This window comes from Catharus ustulatus, chromosome 6 (assembly GCF_009819885.2).
Source record: "Catharus ustulatus isolate bCatUst1 chromosome 6, bCatUst1.pri.v2, whole genome shotgun sequence".
Taxonomy (NCBI): Eukaryota; Metazoa; Chordata; class Aves; order Passeriformes; family Turdidae; genus Catharus; species Catharus ustulatus.
This window is the reverse complement of record NC_046226.1, coordinates 3,240,053-3,257,577: the sequence shown is the minus strand read 5'-3', so window position 1 is coordinate 3,257,577 and position 17,525 is coordinate 3,240,053. Positions and strand designations below refer to the sequence as shown.

Here is a 17,525-nt window from a genome sequence, read left to right as displayed (position 1 = left end):
GAGCCAAAATTGCCTTCCTTGGGCTTCTCGTAAGGATGGAAGCCCCAGCTCTGCCTAAGAAGACAAAGCTGCACTTTTCCTCCTCTGGCTCATCCATCAGGAGCAGCGGCAGCGTGTGCGACCCCTCGAGCTCCCCACCCAAGCTGTTCTTTCAATAAAGGCCTTACAAAGGAGCAATTCTCCTGGCCCATTTATTTCAGAAGCTGTTCCAGCCCACAGCAGTGGGGTAAGAACTGGATAATCTTTGGGGCGTATTCCAACCCAAACCAGACTGTGATTCTGTGATTAGGTGGGATATCAGGAAAGGACTCTTTCCCCCAGAGGATGGTCATGCTCCTCAGGGAATGGTCATGGCCCCAAGGGTGACAGATCTCAATGAGCATTTGATCAATGCTCTCAGGCACAGTGTGGGATTTTTGGGGTTTTGCTGTGCAGGGCCAGGAGTTGGGCTCTATGATCCCTGTGGGTCCCTTCCACCTCAGGATATTCTGTGATTTTGTGTGAGGCTTCAATAGCTGCTCAGTCTCACATTTCTGTGGTGTTTGCTGAAGCCCTTGGTGAAAATCTACAGTTCTATCTTATAAACTTGATGTTTAAGTCACTAGTATGATTCACAGTTTTTGTCCGAGATGTGAAGGCTGTATTTTTATTTTCATTCTGAGTTAAGGAGCGCAATTATATTCTTAAATCTGTCATGGAATCCCTGAATGTGCATTTCTCTCTGCTCTAAACAGCATCTAAAATTGTGAGTGACACGGAAAAGGCCAAATATTCACTCCAGCATCAGGAGAGCCTCACACCAAGACCCTATTATGGCCAAGCAGTGTGTGCCCAGCTGTGGCTGCTCCTATTTGTGACTTGTGTGCTGGAGACCCTGCTGACTTCTAGAATTACAGTCCACTTGTACACACAAGCACTGCGAGCAGCACAACTGATTCGCCTCATGCTTCAATTCCAGGGTTTAAACCTTAAGTCTTTGCCCTTTTGAAGGCAAATTGACAGCTGTGAAGCAGAACCCACCCCGTTCCGTCCCGCTGCCCTCAGATCCCCTCAGAGCGAAATGGCGCCGGAGGGTGAGCCCGCGAGTTGCCATGGCAACGGGAAGGGGCGGGGCCAGGATTGCACGGTAACGGGGAGGGGCGTGGCGCTGGCGATCACGTGACCACGCATTTTCCCGCCCTCCCGCTCCCGGCGCCCTTGAACCTCCCCGCTGCCCGTAGGCGCGTGACGCCGCCCCGCCCACCCCGCGGGAGCGATGCTGATTGGTCGGAGGGCGAGGGAGGGGGCGGGGCTTGCGTCACGCAGGCGCGGTGAGGGGGGGCGCAACCCAGTGAGGAGGAGGCGGCGGCGGCGGCGCGCGAGCGGCGGTGGTTGGGGCGCGCGCCAAGATGGTGAGGGGGGGAGCGCGCGCCGCTCCCTCAGGGGAGACCCGCGGGGATCGTGAGGGGGGCTCCGGCCGGGAGGGGATCACCCCGCTGGGATAATGCATAGTTAGCCGGTTCAGAGAGATTCGATAGGGAAATGATAGAATAATCAACAGGAAAACGCGTGATCTGACCGCTGAGGAACTGATTATGTGTCTGTGAAAGGATTGATGGCTTTGATCGGAACTGGTTGTTGCTTGTCTTGTAATGTTTCGAGCTAATTCATTGATGTTGCTCGTTGAACTAATTCACTCGAGTGGTGAATGTGGCATTGAGCTGTGATTGCTGGTTGGAGCAGCAGGATAAGCAAGGACTGGTGGATGAATGCTGTGGTGTGCTTTGCATTGATATTGGCTAATGCGTAAAGAAATGGTTGTGGAAAAAGGAAGAGTCATGCACGCTGCTTTTCGTTAAGGCTTGGGGAGGTGAACCCTCAGTTACAAAACAAATTTGATGAAATCTTGGGCTGTTTTGCTGTGTGCCTCTCTAGGGAGAGCCGTGCTTGAGGCACTTTGGGAAATTGGTGTTTATTTGTCAGTGTGGTGGTGAAGGGATCGATCTCCCATGGGGGATCTGCACAGGAGGGTCCAGGAGCAGCAGCATCCCCTCGGTGTGTTGGCAGGTGTGTCCTTGTCTGTGCAGCGATCCTGCCTTGAGGTTTTGTTAAGCCAAGCGTTGGTGAGCCAGCTTAGCCCCGATAAACAATCTGAATGTGATGTTACCAAGTGTTTTCCTTCAGATTCCCGCAGGGATTTGTGTTTGTGTAACTGCACAGGTGTGAGCAAGAGCGTGGCTTATCCGCTGAGAGAAGCTGGTGAGCCCAGAGGATTGGGAGAAAAGCTTCCTTCACAAAAGAGCATTTCATATAAAATATAACCTCAGCTTTGAAATGCAGCCCTAAATCCTGTCGGGTTTTTTAATGAAGATCCACTGGGTTAATGAGAGTGGATATTAGTGACATTTTATATGAAATACAACTTCAACTATGAAACGCACCCTGAATTCTGTTGCATTTTTAAATATTTTTTATGTTTTTTTTGTCCTTGAAGAGTGAGAGTGGGTACTAGAAATATTTCACAGGATCCAGAATGAGTTAGGTTGGAACAAACCTCTGAGGTCACCGAGTTCAGCCTGTTTGGGACAGAGGGACCCACTCGCTGATCAGAGGTAGCTAAGGGCAAACTTTGACGTTTAGGGGAAAAAAACAAAATCAGGGAGGCTGTACAGGCAGTGCCTGAGCTCTGCTGTCACAGCAGAGCCTGATTTCCTCTCCAGCTGTCCAGAGGAAGCACAGGGATGAGAATTTGTGCCAAAATTTGGTCAAGGTGGAAATATTTAGGAGCAACAATAAACGTGGGGTATTGGAAGTGGGGAAGCAGAGGCACCCATGTGCTTTTTGGGGGAAATCTCACAATGTTGAACACGAGGAGACAGAACTGAGAGCTTAAATAGTGGCATTCTGGTTTAAAAGCAGTCATTTGTTTCATTGCAAGAGCTCTTCAATAGAGCTTTTGATTGGTAATCTTGCACAATTTTTTTATCTGAGGAATTTTTTTTTAAGGAGACCTTGAAATAGAGTTGCTTTGGTACAAAGTTCTTGATGCCTTGGGAGTTCACAAATACAGTATAAGCTGCAAATTTTAAGTAACTTCTTTATCAAGCTGGCATGAGCCCCTTGGTGATGGAGGTTGTGTGTATAAAATGTTGCTCAGGAAATGGCAGTGGTTGGCTTGGTGCAGCTCAAAAATTGCAAGTGCAAGGGAAGACAACCTGCATGGCTGCTTGTGAAACAATAATTTCCTTCCTCATCTTCAGTGTGGTGACTAATATGGTATCTGAGCATCTCTGCTGAGAGCTTGGTGTGCATGGGGGAAATGGCTGCATGGTTTTGGGTTAAAATGTCTGAAACTCTGTGTGTGTGAATCTCAGAGCTGCAATCAATATTTTTGTGGGCAAAAGTAAACAAGGACGGTGTTGTTCTTAAATGCTAATGGTAGCTCTTACTGTGTTAAATGTTTAAATTACTTGATCACATTTGCTGCTATTCTGAGGGACTCCCTTGTTTCAGGGCTTGGAAAATGAAGTGTAAAATCTACTTTTCAAGTGTAGAAGTGTAAAATCTACTTCTGAAGTGTAAAGTTTACTTCTGAGAGCTCTGAGAATAATCCCACTTCAGGAGTAGCTAATGACATACTCCTAGTTAACTGTGTAGCTTTGAAGAGGGAAATTATATTGGATAAATGTTCTGTTAATGTATTTTAAAAAATTAAAAAATTGCTTTCCTCCATGCTTTGGACAGGCTGTGTGCAGGCCCTCTGCAGTAGGGTTTATTACAGATGTGTGTGACACAGGGATTTTTATGTCTGTGTCACTTTCTAGAAGGATTTATCTCTCCTTTCCCTCTGCCATTTCCTTTCTGCAGAGTGAATCTCTGGTGGTTTGTGATGTTGCTGAAGACCTGGTGGAGAAACTGAGAAAATTCCGATTTCGCAAAGAGACCAACAATGCTGCCATTATAAGTAAGTTCCAAACAAAAATTGTCAGAAAATCCTCTCTCCTCTTTTCTCCCCTGTGTGATGTTGCTGCTGTATCAGGTAAACATGAGGGTGTTTGTTCTCTGAGCTGCAGCATTTCCAATTCTGCCTGTCTTTTAACAATAAACCACTGCTGTTCTTAGGATACAAGTCTGCATCTGCTTTTAGCAGAGTATTTATATTTAATTATGGCTCAGAGTCTACCACTGTTTTTAAAATGATGTTGGGAACTCATGGGATACACTGAAGAGGAAAAACAAGGACTGTAATTGTTGAGTGCTAAAAAGCTTCATGCATCCATTGTGTAAATCGATTAAAAAAACCCATTGATCTGTGTTTTATTTTGATTTATAGTGAAAATCGACAAGGATAAGCAGTTGGTGGTGCTGGATGAGGAGCATGAGGTTTGTTAAATGAATTGTAAATAAGAGTATCTTCAGCCTGCAATGTATTGTTGTCTCTAAGGTACTGCCTTAGTTTCAAATTGTTATCAAACTCTTAATCTAATTTGGGTCATGAGCTTATTTAAATGCATGGTCACTCTGCATGTAAAGTACAGCACTATTACTAGTGAAACTATGCAGAAGCAATTGAGTTGACTAATTAATTGCACCAAAAAAAACTTATTTTAAAGCTGTTCTAACGATGTAAAAAGCGTCTTTGGCACCTGCTGGCTTTTTGAAGAGATTTCTGCTGTGTTTCCACGTAGATCTGCACATTTGCCTCTGAGCTGGTCTGCCATCAATTAGAAGCAGGATTGCTAATCCCCTGCAGACTCTAAATTTGATGGGTGGCATAATAAGGTCAGCCCAGTGTGTGGTGTTTCTTAATGGTCCATAGGGCAAAATTAAATCCTTCCCAGGGATTTGAGCATTAACCATAGCTCTTGTTCCCTAGAATGTAGATATTAATGTAACACTCAAATGTAATGGGGACTCTTTTGTTTGCTGAAGGAGGAAGGACTGAATTTTTCAAACTTTAGATTTCTGTAGCTGATTTTAACTGACTTCACGGTGTGTGTTTGCTTATTTCTGTTTAGCACTGGGGTTGGCAAAGCATGGTAGCTGCCAGCATAGCCAACTAGAGCCAAAAATGTTTGCTAAACTCATTATGCCTAAAACAGGCATGATTATTCGTGCTAACATTAATTCTGTGTTTAGTCATAGGAGTCTTTTGGCACACCAGTCTTCCTAAAGTGCTGTAGTAATTTGGGAGGTCCTTATCAGTTCATTTGTAGATGAAATCTGCCTTACAGGTGTTTCACTGCCCATTACCCTGCTTTAACCTTCCAGTGCAAGTCACTTGCTCAAACATTTCTTGTGTTTAACATCACCAGGGTATTTCTCCTGATGAGCTAAAGGATGAGCTGCCTGAGAGACAACCTCGATATCCTTGCTATGCTGCTGCCATTTGGACTTACTCACTCCTGGAAGCTGTTCAAAATGTTGGACTTCATCTTTTTAGGCCAATAATTGCTGTAGTGTGATCTTGCTGATCGTTTATTTGTGCTCAGACTGCACTGAACTGTTGTACCACTTGCTGAAACAATGACTCATTTAAGCCTTTCCTGACATTTTATTTCCTTTTAGACTATATAATGTTTGGGGAAGTAAAGCAAAGCCATGCTGCTGTTAATGTAAAGTGAGTAAAATGTGCCAGTTGGTGGCTACTTCTAAATATAGGAATTTGCCTGTGTAACTGGATCTGTTTTGGTATTTTCTCAGGATGTGGCTGTTGTTGTTTTGCAGCAGTTACTGATTCTGAGATTGCTGTGGCCATGTGATCCAGGGAGGAATCCCTGTTTTGAAAAAAGGAACAAAAGAGCAAATTACTCTAACTAATGAAATAGAAGGGTTACTTAAGTTACATGTGAAGAAAATACCTGCCCAATTAGCCTCAAAAGCTGGCTGGCACCATTCCCTGGGCTGCTCTGAATCTTTCCTTTCATGCCCACAGTGCAGTGGGAGGCTCTCAAATAGAAGTCCTGCTTAAAATTGTGGTTCAAATTCAGCAAAACACCTGAAACAATGAAGTTCTTGGTCAGCAAATAAAGACTTTGGCTTTCATTAAGCCCAAACCGCACTGGTGGGTGTGGGAAGTCTTTTTACGGAATTGGAGAGGAATATTTGCAGTGAGAGGGTGATTTTTAGCTCCGATGTGAAACATTAGTACAGAGACATTGAGGCAGGAGCAGTCAGAAAGTCAGATGTGGAAGTGAAAACAGAACAGTGAGGTTATTATTGCCAAATTAAAACATCATCTAAAATGCAACACTGACTTGTGCCTGCATCAAGCTCTGACAACTGAGGATTTTATCCTACTAAATCATTTATTTCTTTAACCTCAGAAAAAACATTTATTGTGTATAGTTACAAGTACCAGCATGAAGATGGAAGAGTTTCCTATCCATTGTGCTTTATCTTCTCCAGTCCAGTTGGTGAGTGAACATTGTCATTGGTAACTACTGTGTGTTGTGAATTTGGGAATATTCTTTTCTAGGGAAGCTAAGCTGAGTGCTTAATGATCTCAAGGAGGTTTTCCTGCCTTTAAGGTTCACATTTAGGGCACTTCAGTTGTGTGATAGAAGAGATTCTCTCTTTTCCACTTCTGAAGGCTGAACTTGAGTGTTGGTTTCCTGTTTAGCTGGCCAAAAGGTGTGTCTGCCTGTTCTCTGTGCTCAACAACCCTCTGAAGGACAGGGCCTGGAGCACTCTGCATCTGTTCATGGAGGTTTAGCCTCACTTAACCTGTTTAGTCCTCAGATCTTGGGGAATTTTTAAAACATGACCCTGTAAGGCTCAGGAAGTGAGTGGAGAGAGGGCTGGAAGCCACCACCTCTGCTCCTGAGTGATTCTGCTCACCTGTCTCTTGCTATTCAGACATCAGTGACTAGGAGGGAACAAACTCCTCTCAGAAAGAATGGGGAACTCTGTTCTTTCTGAGGATCTTAGAATCCTATTCCTTTCATTCTACCCATGAAAGGAACAGGACTTTAGGAGGGTTAGGATGGGATTTGAGAGGAGAGTTTTCAGGGGATGTAATGGGCAGCAGTAGAGGGGACAGTCTAAAGGTCTGTCACAGCTGTGGGTGAAAAGGAGGAAAAGAGGGCTCCCTAACCCACAGCTGAGCATGTGAAAGTGCTGGGGGAGCAGACTGTTCCAGGAGAAACAGCTTCTACTCTGATCCTGGATCATCCCAAATTTGTAGAGAGCAGCATAGAGCATCCTCTGCTTTTCACAGGAACCCTCAACAGCAACTTACCTGGACAGAGCACTGTGTCATTTTAATGGAAGACAAATAACCTGGTCTTGGTTTGTGCTTACACAGCTGAATTGCTCCTGGGCTTCCATCTGTGCTCTGTATGTAGCAGTGTATCTTGCTGGTATTACTGGATTATCCTTGTTATCCCCTGGAAGAAGATAAACTGATTGCATTGTTTTACCCTTCATTTCTCAGAGCTAGAGTAACTAGGTGTATCAAAGAGTTTAGCAACTACTGAGCATATTCTTCTATAGTTACCTGAGAATTTTCCTGTGAATGTCTTTAGCTTTCAGTTTGAATTCTTTAAAAAAAACCCCTTATTTTTGAAGTGTTGCAGTCAAAGTAAGTTAACAAACTCTTTTTTTTTTTTTCCCCCCATAACTACAGGATGTAAGCCTGAGCAGCAGATGATGTATGCTGGAAGCAAGAATAAGCTTGTACAGACAGCTGAGCTCACTAAGGTACAACTGGCTTTTGAAATAACTCTCTCCTCCTTCACTGCAGGTTGTTGTTTTGTGTCTTGCTTGGACCAATGGCAAGAAGGATTTTGTGAGAATTTTTGATTACAGTGAACAGAGTCAGGTTTTGGAAGACTGAAGGAGGAGTATGTGTAGAGATTTCTGTACCCTAAAGCACCAGGAGAAACAGTGTTCTCTAAAACAAAAATATCCCTCAGTAGGATGGACATCTTCTGTGGGGGAGGAATTTACTGATGAGAAGAATAGACTGAAGCCTCAGTGGGGTGTGGAACAGATCAGTTTATCACTTCCTGGGGCTGGATGCTTGCAGAACAGCCTGCAGAGAAGTAACATGTGCCAAGTGATGAACAATTTCTTCCTGTGTTGGGTTCTTCCAGTACTGACACCAGAAGAAATCACTGCATTCACTAGGCCTGGCTGTGTGTATGTTTTAGAAAAGAAATGTCACCTGTTTTTCATTTTGGAGATCTTTGAAATCTTTGTTTAATTGGCACCTAGACCTCTTTTTGCCTCAAGCAGTAAAGCTTAATAGAGTCAGTAGCTGCTTCAGGTTTTTCATATCACGTGAAATGACTTCAGCACTTCCCACAGCACTGTTCCCTTATCTTCCTTATCCTGCTGAGTCCTTTAACATGTCAGCTGGGGCAGTAAGAGAACTATGAATTCATAGAATCATAGAATGGCTTGGGTTGGAAGGGACCTTAATGTTCATTTGTTCAAACCCCCTGCCAAGGGCAGGGACACCTCCCACTCCAAGCTCCATGCAGCTTCTGCTTCTTCCAGCTGTACCTTGTAAGAAAAGACACCTCTGTTTTAAATTAGACCTCAAGCTGACAGGAGTTGATAGGAAGGCAGCAGAAGATGGTGGAAACAATCAGCACAGCCCCAAGAAATCTTTTTTTAGATCTGTTGAAACTGCATCTTGGAGGCCTGGTAACTGTAATAGAAGGGAGGAAGAATTTTGAGTAAGCAAGAAAAAAGGGTTGGTGAGAAGAAGGTGAAAGCCTGGGAAGTAGCTCAGGTGAAGTTCCTGTCACTTCTGAAATGGGAGAAATTCAGCCTGAATGGCTTTTGAATGCAAATCCAGGGCTGGGCAGAGAGGTTCATGATCATTCCTCTTCCTCCTGGAGCCTGAGAACACAGGCTGCCTCCAGTTGGGGCTGCCTGCTTGCTCTTCAAATGTACTTTATTCTTGCCACTTGCTGAGCTGTGTTTCATTTTAACTCATGCTGAGACTTCCTCCTGGTGTGACTTTTGCTCATGACTCAGCTGAGTTCTCTCATCAGTCTCCAGTTACTTGCATATTAGCTTGGCTCCTGATAAGCTGTTCTGTTCTTGAAACACTGATTTTTGGGGTTTCTCTATTTTGAAGGCCTGTGAATTTGTAAAATTTCCTGACTTTTGTCTTTGGGCATCTCATGGACTCCAGTAATCAATGCATAATTAATGTAGTTTCTCTTCAGGCTATTAAAAAACCCCTCTAACCAAAACCAGTTACCTGCCCATGTGGAATGTCAAGAGCACCTTGGTGTTTTGGACCTTGTTTTCTGCTTCAAGCTGCATTAAAGGTTCATTAAAGATTTCACAAAGCTTTGGGTTAGTGATTTTTAGGTTGTTTTAGGGAAGCTGTGGCTGCCCCATCCCTGGAAATGTTCAAGGCCAGGTTGGATGGGGCTTGGAACAACCTGGGATAGTGGAAGGTGTCCCTGCCATGGCAGGAAATTGGAACAAGATGGTCTTTAAGGTCCCTTGCAACCCAAACCATTCTATGCTTTTAGAATTTTGTTGGGGCTTTTTCCCAGGTTTTCTATTTTGAGATATTTTACAGGTAAAACAATATACTACTGGATATTATGGATTTATTTCAGTTCAAAGAAAAAATAGCTGTCTGTTGTAGTGAGCAAAATTGCTGAACTTTGCTGAGCTTAAATCAACCCAGATATGAAATTAATTTGTATTCTTCAAAATACCATCTTGCTGAGATAATGCTTGTGAGATGGGGCCACTTCAGGGTTATTTTAAAATGCAGTACACGTGCTTTTCTCATATTCTTAAGGGAGAAGAGTGAAGCCTAGAAATAGCAATTACAAGATTCTTGTTCAAATTAGTGATGATTTTTTGCCACTTAATCTTGTGTATTTTCTTCTGATCTGATGGTCTCAAGAAAGCACCTGAAAATTGTAGGTTGTGAGTGGTTTATTGCAGCTCAGCCAGCGTGTGTGGAAAGGTGCTGCTTGCATTGTGTGCTCATCCCTCAGGAATTGATGCAGTGCCCTTTTGTTTAGGTATTCGAAATCAGAAATACAGAAGACCTAACTGAAGAATGGCTGCGTGAGAAACTGGGCTTCTTCCACTAAGGAAAACCTCTGTTCTAAGTATTTATGTACCCTCCTGGTGATACTGGAACCAGACATGAATACTTACATCCAAGCAATGCACTGTATTCACAGCTGTCTCCTGCAGTATCTCTCTTGTGCAGAGTTTGTGCAAAGAATAGCAGGTCTGTCTCCTTGAAGTAACAAATCTTTGCAGGTGTTTCCTTATTTGTACCTGCTAAAAGGGAATACTCCTCTGCAGGGACTCCTTTTGCACTCCTGTGACTAATATTTCTGTAACTAAAATAGTTCAGTTCTGGATTTATAACCGTGTACAAACATCATTTGGAAGCTGACGCTAACTTTTTCTGAGCTACAAATGCATCCTTATGACACACATTAGCCATTTATATGCAGAATTTATGTACTGTCACTTACCAGATTTTTTGACTTAATGTCTTCTCAATTTTGAAAGCTATTCCCTGGAAACATTTGTTTGGTATTAAAAAGTCAAAATCCTCGTACAGCAAATCCATCCATTTATCTTCCCATCGAGTCCATGTGAACTGTCTCAAATTCTTGGAACTAATTTTTGTCATTCCAGTAATTCCTCAGTTGCCTGAATCAATCTTTCTAAATTTCAGGGCAGAGCTTTGACTGTCCAGTTCTCATGCTAATACAGTCTCACAGGAACTAGCTGATAACAAAGGGCTGAACTACAATTCTGGTTCCTCTTGTACCAGATTTCTTCTTGCATCTCTATTCTGACACTGTTGATAAGTTTACCTCTGCTCATTTCCTGTTATCTGAACACCTGGTGATACTGTGTGCCTTTCATTTGTTAGCTTTAAAAGGACTTGAGAATTTTACACTGCCACTTCTTACAGTAAATTTGGTAAAAACTTTGTTAAAGAATCCAAGTAATATTTGTTCCTAGTGCCTCGTGCTGCAGTCGACATCTGTTCAAACAAAAAGCCAACCTCATTTTCTTTGAAATTCCAATCATCTGCTCCATTTGTAGGAGTCAGGAGGTTAAAACATTTCATGATAATGAACAATTTATATCTTTTTTGTTATAAAAGTTGGCCACACATAGCTTTTGAGTACTTTAATTACAACCTCTAACTTTCTTAACGGCTTTTTGGTCAAAATTACATTCCAGATGAAGCTTTTGCATAAGTGATCATTTGATTTTCATCTACTTAACGGTTCATCTCTTTGAAACAACAAATCTAATGTGAAAATAGTATTTAACTTTTATAAATGACCAGTCTTTTTACAGGTCTGTTTTATATTGAATAGAGTAGTTGTCAGCCCGTGCTGTGGCAGAGGAGCACTCATGGGACAGTTTCTCCCCGCCTTGCTCGTGAGTGTTTGTTGTGCTACTGAACAAATGTGTGCGTAAGAGCAGCTTCCTGTTGGTAACATACCTTAAAATGCAGCTGCCCCAACCAATCTGCTCGCTGGGAAGGAATGCAGTGTTACATTTGGAGGCCAGTATTTCATGCTGTGGAACCTTTGCTGAAAGTGGGGTTATTTTTTTCATTTGTCAACATAGGCTGTGTTAGTGTTAAACACTAATTCCTGCGAGATCACAAGGAATTCATTTGCAAAGGTCTTCAGTGTTGGTAAATCTCTTCCTAGTTTGATGTTATTGCTCATTTATTTGTATATAAATCTGACTTGAGAGGAGCTTTTCCAAATACATGTTGGAATGATCCAATTAAATTGATCTTTTGGTGCGGGAGAGAAGTGCTTGTAATTAAATTTCTGTGTTAACGTACTGAACTGGAAAAACAATTTCATTTCCCTGGACAAAGAAATGTTGATTATGAAACTGTTGCTTGATCATTCTGTACTGCAGATCAATAAAAACAATGTCTTTTGTGACAAACATTGTATAAATAAGACTTTGGCTTAAAGGATAGTGTCATTCCAAGCATCAGTCTGGAAGCAGCAAGAATCTCTTTTGAGGTTTTTTTGGGATTGTACTAAAGGTGAGGCACGTCAAAGTACAGTGTGGGCGAGAGGGAAGCTGCTGCTTGGAATGTTCAGCTTGATTTGCAGTGGGGAAAAACTGGATTAATTGTGTCTTGTACTTTGTACACTGGTGGGCTGCCAGCAGCCAACTGCTGCCTGCACAGGTCTGCAAAAAAAGAACTGTCCAAGAGGCCAGTATCAGGAGGGAAGGGAGGAGCTGCTGCATGACATGATCGAATTTGACCTTTCATCTCTGGATTGCTCCACCTTCTGCCAAGAAAACATTGCTCCTTACAGCTGAATCTTCAGCCAAGTTCTTCCACTTGACGTGTTCTTGTGCCTCACTTAAGCACTTTCTGCCTTGGGTGCTGCCCCTCCAGCCTTGCAGGGAGCAAACAGATCCTCATGGGAGTGTTGAAGCCCAGTTTCTCCTGAAAGGTGCTGTTGATGCTGCTCAGCCCACCAGTATTACTCTTCTGGCAGGTTCCTCCCTCCCCTGGCTGAGCTGTGGAAGCAGCTGCAGGTTCTGGGAGGATGAGTGTGCAGAGGGTGTTTGCTGTTCCAGCCTTGTTTGTGTTCTACTCGGTCTTAATGCAGTGTTTTGACACAACTGGCTGCTGCTAATTGTCCTGGGCTTTTGAGATGCAGGTAGTGCTAGCACTTAAACAAAGACATCATTATGTCCAAGTCTTTCCTGCACAAATAATCCTTGTTTTCATAACTCCTTTCCCCACCTTATCTGTAGAACTGTGTGTTCTGTGCTGCTGCCCCCGGAGCTCAGTGGGAGGCAGATGAGTCCATGTACAGGCCAGTCTGTTCCAGCTGGGCTTTGCTGGTGAGCTGCCCATCTGTAATCACACATTTCTCTTGAATTTTCAGACCTCTAAAGAGACATCTAAAGGACAACATAAATTAGCCTAAGGGAGCCTTTGTAGCTAAAGGTCTGAGAGTCAGCATTTTCCATTGGGAGCTCCTATTTTTCAGGAGTTAGTAAGTTGGCCATAAAATCCTTGGTCTGGAGTTAAAGGTCTCTCCGAGGGAGACTTCTGCCACAATTAATCAGGTTTGCTTTAAATATTGACTAGATGGCTGGGATACAGCTCTTGTAATCCTGTTCACTGATGATAAGCTGAATTAAAGCATGAGTTTGCATGTCAGCCCATGAAATAGACTTGTAGTGTTTTGAATATTTTTAACAAAAAAATGTAAATGCTGGTATTTGATGGTTTATGTGTATTTCTAGTATCATGAATACTGTTCTGATCTTTTAAAGGAGGCAATAATGCAGGTGTTGACACCTTTTTCACTTCTCCAAAGGAGCATCTTTGCATTTGTACCAGGATTCCATTTTTGTATCTTTAATTGTAAAATAACTGGTCCAGAAACGATGTGAAACTGATGACAGGGGTCTGACTCAAACAGGCAGAAGCAAGAGAATCCAATTCCTTACTTTAGTGCATTCCAAAAACCATCATGAACATTTTTCTATACATCCATGTAGTGACTGTGAAATGGAGCCGTGGTGGGACACGAGAAGGGGCTCAGTGAAACTCTTGTTTGTTCTGTGGTTCAGACTCATCTTAAAAGGTGTGAGAGGTTCACAGCCAGATTGAGAATTTGGCAGTTCCATGAAAATACCAGTAACCAGTACAACTTCCATATGCTGTTTAGTCTCTGCTACTTCACATTGCATGTTTACTTTAAACCAAATCTTTTTTTGCTAAGCATGGTGCTTGTATTGGTTTAAATAAAATGTTTCATTAAAGAGGTTGTATTGCCCTGTTTTAATTGCAAAGTGGTTCCTGTGTGACAGGGAAGATCTGGTAATGCTTGGTATGACCTTCCTCCTTTTCTCATCTTCCTGAAGTTTGTGTCTTCACTCTTGCCTGCTCCCTCATTTGCTGTTGTACCTAAAATAATTCCTGTTTCCATCTGCTGAGATGGGGAGGAGAGGAGCTGTTGGAATGCTGCAGGGAGCTGCTGTGCTCTGCTGCTTTGCACCTTTGTGCAAAGTGCTTTGCACTGTCACAGACCTCCCACTGCCTCCAGATGAGGTGTGAGGCAGCGTGGGGCTCGGTGTCAGCCTGGAATGTCACACAAACTTCCCTGTTGCACCTCTGCCACGAGGCTCCTGGCAGAACTGGAGCTGTGGAATGCAGTACAGAGTGCAGGTGCCCCCTGAACAGCTCAGAGGAGGTGTCAAGGAGACCCCAAAGCTTCAAGGAGACAGAGGAACTCAGTATTTTTACCTTCCCAGTTTCCTGCCCAAGAGACCACTGCATTAATTTGATCTAAGCTCTCCTTTCTGTGTTCTTGCTGTTTCATCCCTTGATTCCTGTTGTTGAAATAACTGCCAAGTATAATCCAAGGAATTCAGCTCCAGTACCTGACATAGATTGTTTCTGCCAGCACTGAAGAACAGCATTAATAGGCCACAGATTAGACATGACAGAAATAAACCCCTTTGCTCCCAGGTGAGAGAATTCTGTGAAGGAGAAAATGCACAGCTGCTTCAGCACATCTGGCTCACTGAAAGCCAAAATCTTGCCAAAAACTCAGGGAAGAAAAAGCTGCTGTGGGAGAAGAATGGTTTTCCAGAAAAGGAGGGGGGAAAAAACCAATAAATAGCTCTCCCATGGGAGGAGATGGGTACCTGTGGGGTCCTGTGGCATTTTCTGCTGGTCACTGAGTGTTTCACTAGGAAATGGGCAATAGTTTATTGGTACTGCCACATGACAGGCAGTAAAAACAACAGCAGAACAGAGAATTGCCAGGAGATGCAGGGATATGAAGCGAAGGGCAGCTGCTCCATTCAGGAAAGGTCATTGGTTTCTAATAGTTATGATGAAAAGGTCAATTGAGTGGTGATTAAAGTCAAAGCAAGAGAAGGGAGCAGGAATGAAAATGGGAAACCTCTGCACAGCAGGACAAGCCTGCAGTGTACCTGCAGCCTGAGCATCTCACAGCTGCTGCTTTCCCTTCCAGGGGAGTGAAGCTGCACTTGCCCAGGGCTGGGACATCCCCTGGCTTGACAGGGGGTCTGGGAACAATACAGAGAAGAGGAGAAATGTAGTTTGTTCTGGAGGAGCTGAAAGAGGAATCAGCATGGTTTGGGTTGGAAGGGACCTTAAATACTTCACAGTTCCACCTCTGCCATGGGCAGGGACACCTTCCACTATCCCAGGCTGCTCCAAACCCTGGCCTTGGGCACTTCAGGGATGGAATCTGGGGCAGTCTCAGTGTGTGTGACAGTGTGAGTGTGCCTGTGCCTGCTGTTCCTAGGGTTGTGAGATTGACTGGAATACAAGCTGGCTCCCCCAAGCTCCTGCAGGTGAAGTTCCTGCAATTTTCTGTTTAGGTACAGGTGAGGGTGGGAAGCCAAGCACAGGCAGGGGAGATTCTAAGGTGCCACTGAGAGGCAGAAGGACATGGAGCAGCCTGAGAGGGAGGGCTGGTGGGGCTACAGGAAGGACATGAGCTGCTCCATTGTGTAAGAGTGGCTGGAATTTGTTCAGCTGCTCTCTGGTATGGCAGGGGTGAGGATTTAAGGTGGGCCTCACCCCTGGAACAAAGCAGATGTGGCAGGTTGGTCATCCCCTGCACTTGTTAGTTGGCACAGTTGTGTCAGCTGCAGTTTTGGTGATGTACTGCAAGGTCTAAAGAAATTAGGCTCAGCTTCCTGTGGGAAAGTCTGCACAGAGGGATTTATAAATGCTGGAGATGTTGGATTTGGCTTCTGCATGTGTAACTCCAGTTTGGTTACATTCTCTGCAGGGGCTTCCCTGAGGGCAGGTGACTGCTTCTCCCTGGCAGCAAGGGAGAGCTGTGGAGATTTGTCATTTGTTCCCACCTCCTCCAGAAGGGAACTGAACCCAGGGAATTGGTCCTGTGTGCTGAGCTGGCCCTGAGGCTGCTCTGGGCACACAGTTTAAATGTTAACTGTGGGGGAAAAGAGAGTTTTCTGGGGTCTGAGAGGCAGCCCTGGTGTTCCTGAAGAGCAGCCTTGAACTGCCAGACATGCAGGCTTGTAGGATCCTACAGTACAGCAGGAAAAAGGAATTGTAGTTCTCAAAATACATATCTGGGATCGACATTTTGGGGAACTGGCTGCAGAGTAAGGGAGTGCTGTGTTCAAGGCATTGGAAATTCCTTGCATTGTTTTAATAAATGCATTTCTGAAGTACAAGGACTCCTGGCTTTAGCTTTTAATTTTTGCAATTAATACACATTTGTATCTGGCAGGTTTCTATATTGAAATGTTGAGCAATTGCATACCTCGAGTTTCCTGTTAACACTCCATTTTCATTTTGTGGGAAGCAGCAAAGGATGAAATACCAAACAGTGAATGTTCTCTGGTGGTGGTTGGGACACTGCTGGCATGTCATCCTGTTGGAGCAAGTCCACAGGAGGCCACCAAGTTGATCAGAGGGATAGGGCACCTCTGCTGTGAGGAAAGACTGAGAGAATTAGGATTGTTCACCCAAGAAGAGAAGGCTTCCAGCACCTGAAGGGACCTTATAAAAAAGATGGAGACAGAATATTTACAACAGCCTGGAGTACCAGGACAAGGGGGAATGACTTCAAACTGAAAGAGTAAGTTTAGGTTGAATATCCAAAACAAATTGTTGACTGTAAGGGTGGTGAGGCACTGGCACAGATTATCCAGAGAGGCTGTGGATGTCCCACCCCTGGAAGTGTTCCAGGCCAGGTTGGGTGGGGCTTGGAGCAGCCTGGGATAGTGGAAGGTCTCCCTGCCTAGGGCAGGGGATTGGAACCAGATGATCTTTAAAGTCCCTTCCAACCCAAACCATTCTGGGATTCCATGATTCTAAGCTGACATCTGTGTAAACTTCAGGCACTGTTTCCCTGCAGGCTTTTTTCCATGTCTGCTGTTCCTTTGGTGCTGTTGGAGGCTGTGATCCTGTGAGGATAACAGGTTATCCAATGCAGTGTGTATGTGCAGCTCCACTGTGCTCTGTGTAACCTCCCTGTCTTTTCCCCAGCCATGAAGTGAGGGGGATGATTTCAGTGATTTGCATAGATGTGGTTAATCAGAGTGGCCCATTGTGTCCCACCACGGGGGGATGGTCTCCTCTGGGCTGTCCTGTCGTGTTTCATTCCTTCAGGGACTGCAAACACGCTCTGGGTTAACCCTGTTCACCTCTGGAGCAACATGAGGTGTCTCCTACAGAACATGATGGAGCTGGGCTGAAACTCCCCTGACAGCTCTCACAGCTCCTCAGCAGGGGACAGAGGGGACACAGGAGCAATTATCATCCAGAGGGACTCTGAATGCAGAGCAGATGTAAACACTGGGAAAACAGCACGCCTGTCTTTCACGGCAAATTTACTCCTGCGACAGGGAAGTCCTGTCCAGGCTGTTTGAAAGGCACACAGTGTCACCCCCATTCCTGCTGTTCCATGCCATGAGCCCCATGAATGCCTCTTCTCTTCCCTTTCCTGGAGCCCTCAGCTCAGCAATTAATATAATGCACCCTTGAAATCCCTGTGCCAAACAGCAGCTGGTGTTGT

General features: G+C 44.3%; 1 protein-coding gene across 1 annotated transcript; it reads left to right on the top strand.

Annotated features, from left to right (window-relative positions):
* Positions 1-1,315: 1,315 nt before the first annotated feature.
* On the top strand, positions 1,316-13,757 carry GMFB (glia maturation factor beta). The gene is made up of 7 exons (XM_033063137.2): positions 1,316-1,391; positions 3,847-3,943; positions 4,313-4,362; positions 5,295-5,344; positions 6,313-6,395; positions 7,607-7,680; positions 9,984-13,757. Exons 1-7 carry the CDS (start codon positions 1,389-1,391, stop codon positions 10,053-10,055), a joined length of 429 nt encoding a protein of 142 aa, XP_032919028.1. The 5' UTR covers positions 1,316-1,388; the 3' UTR covers positions 10,056-13,757.
* The last annotated feature ends 3,768 nt before the right edge of the window (positions 13,758-17,525 follow it).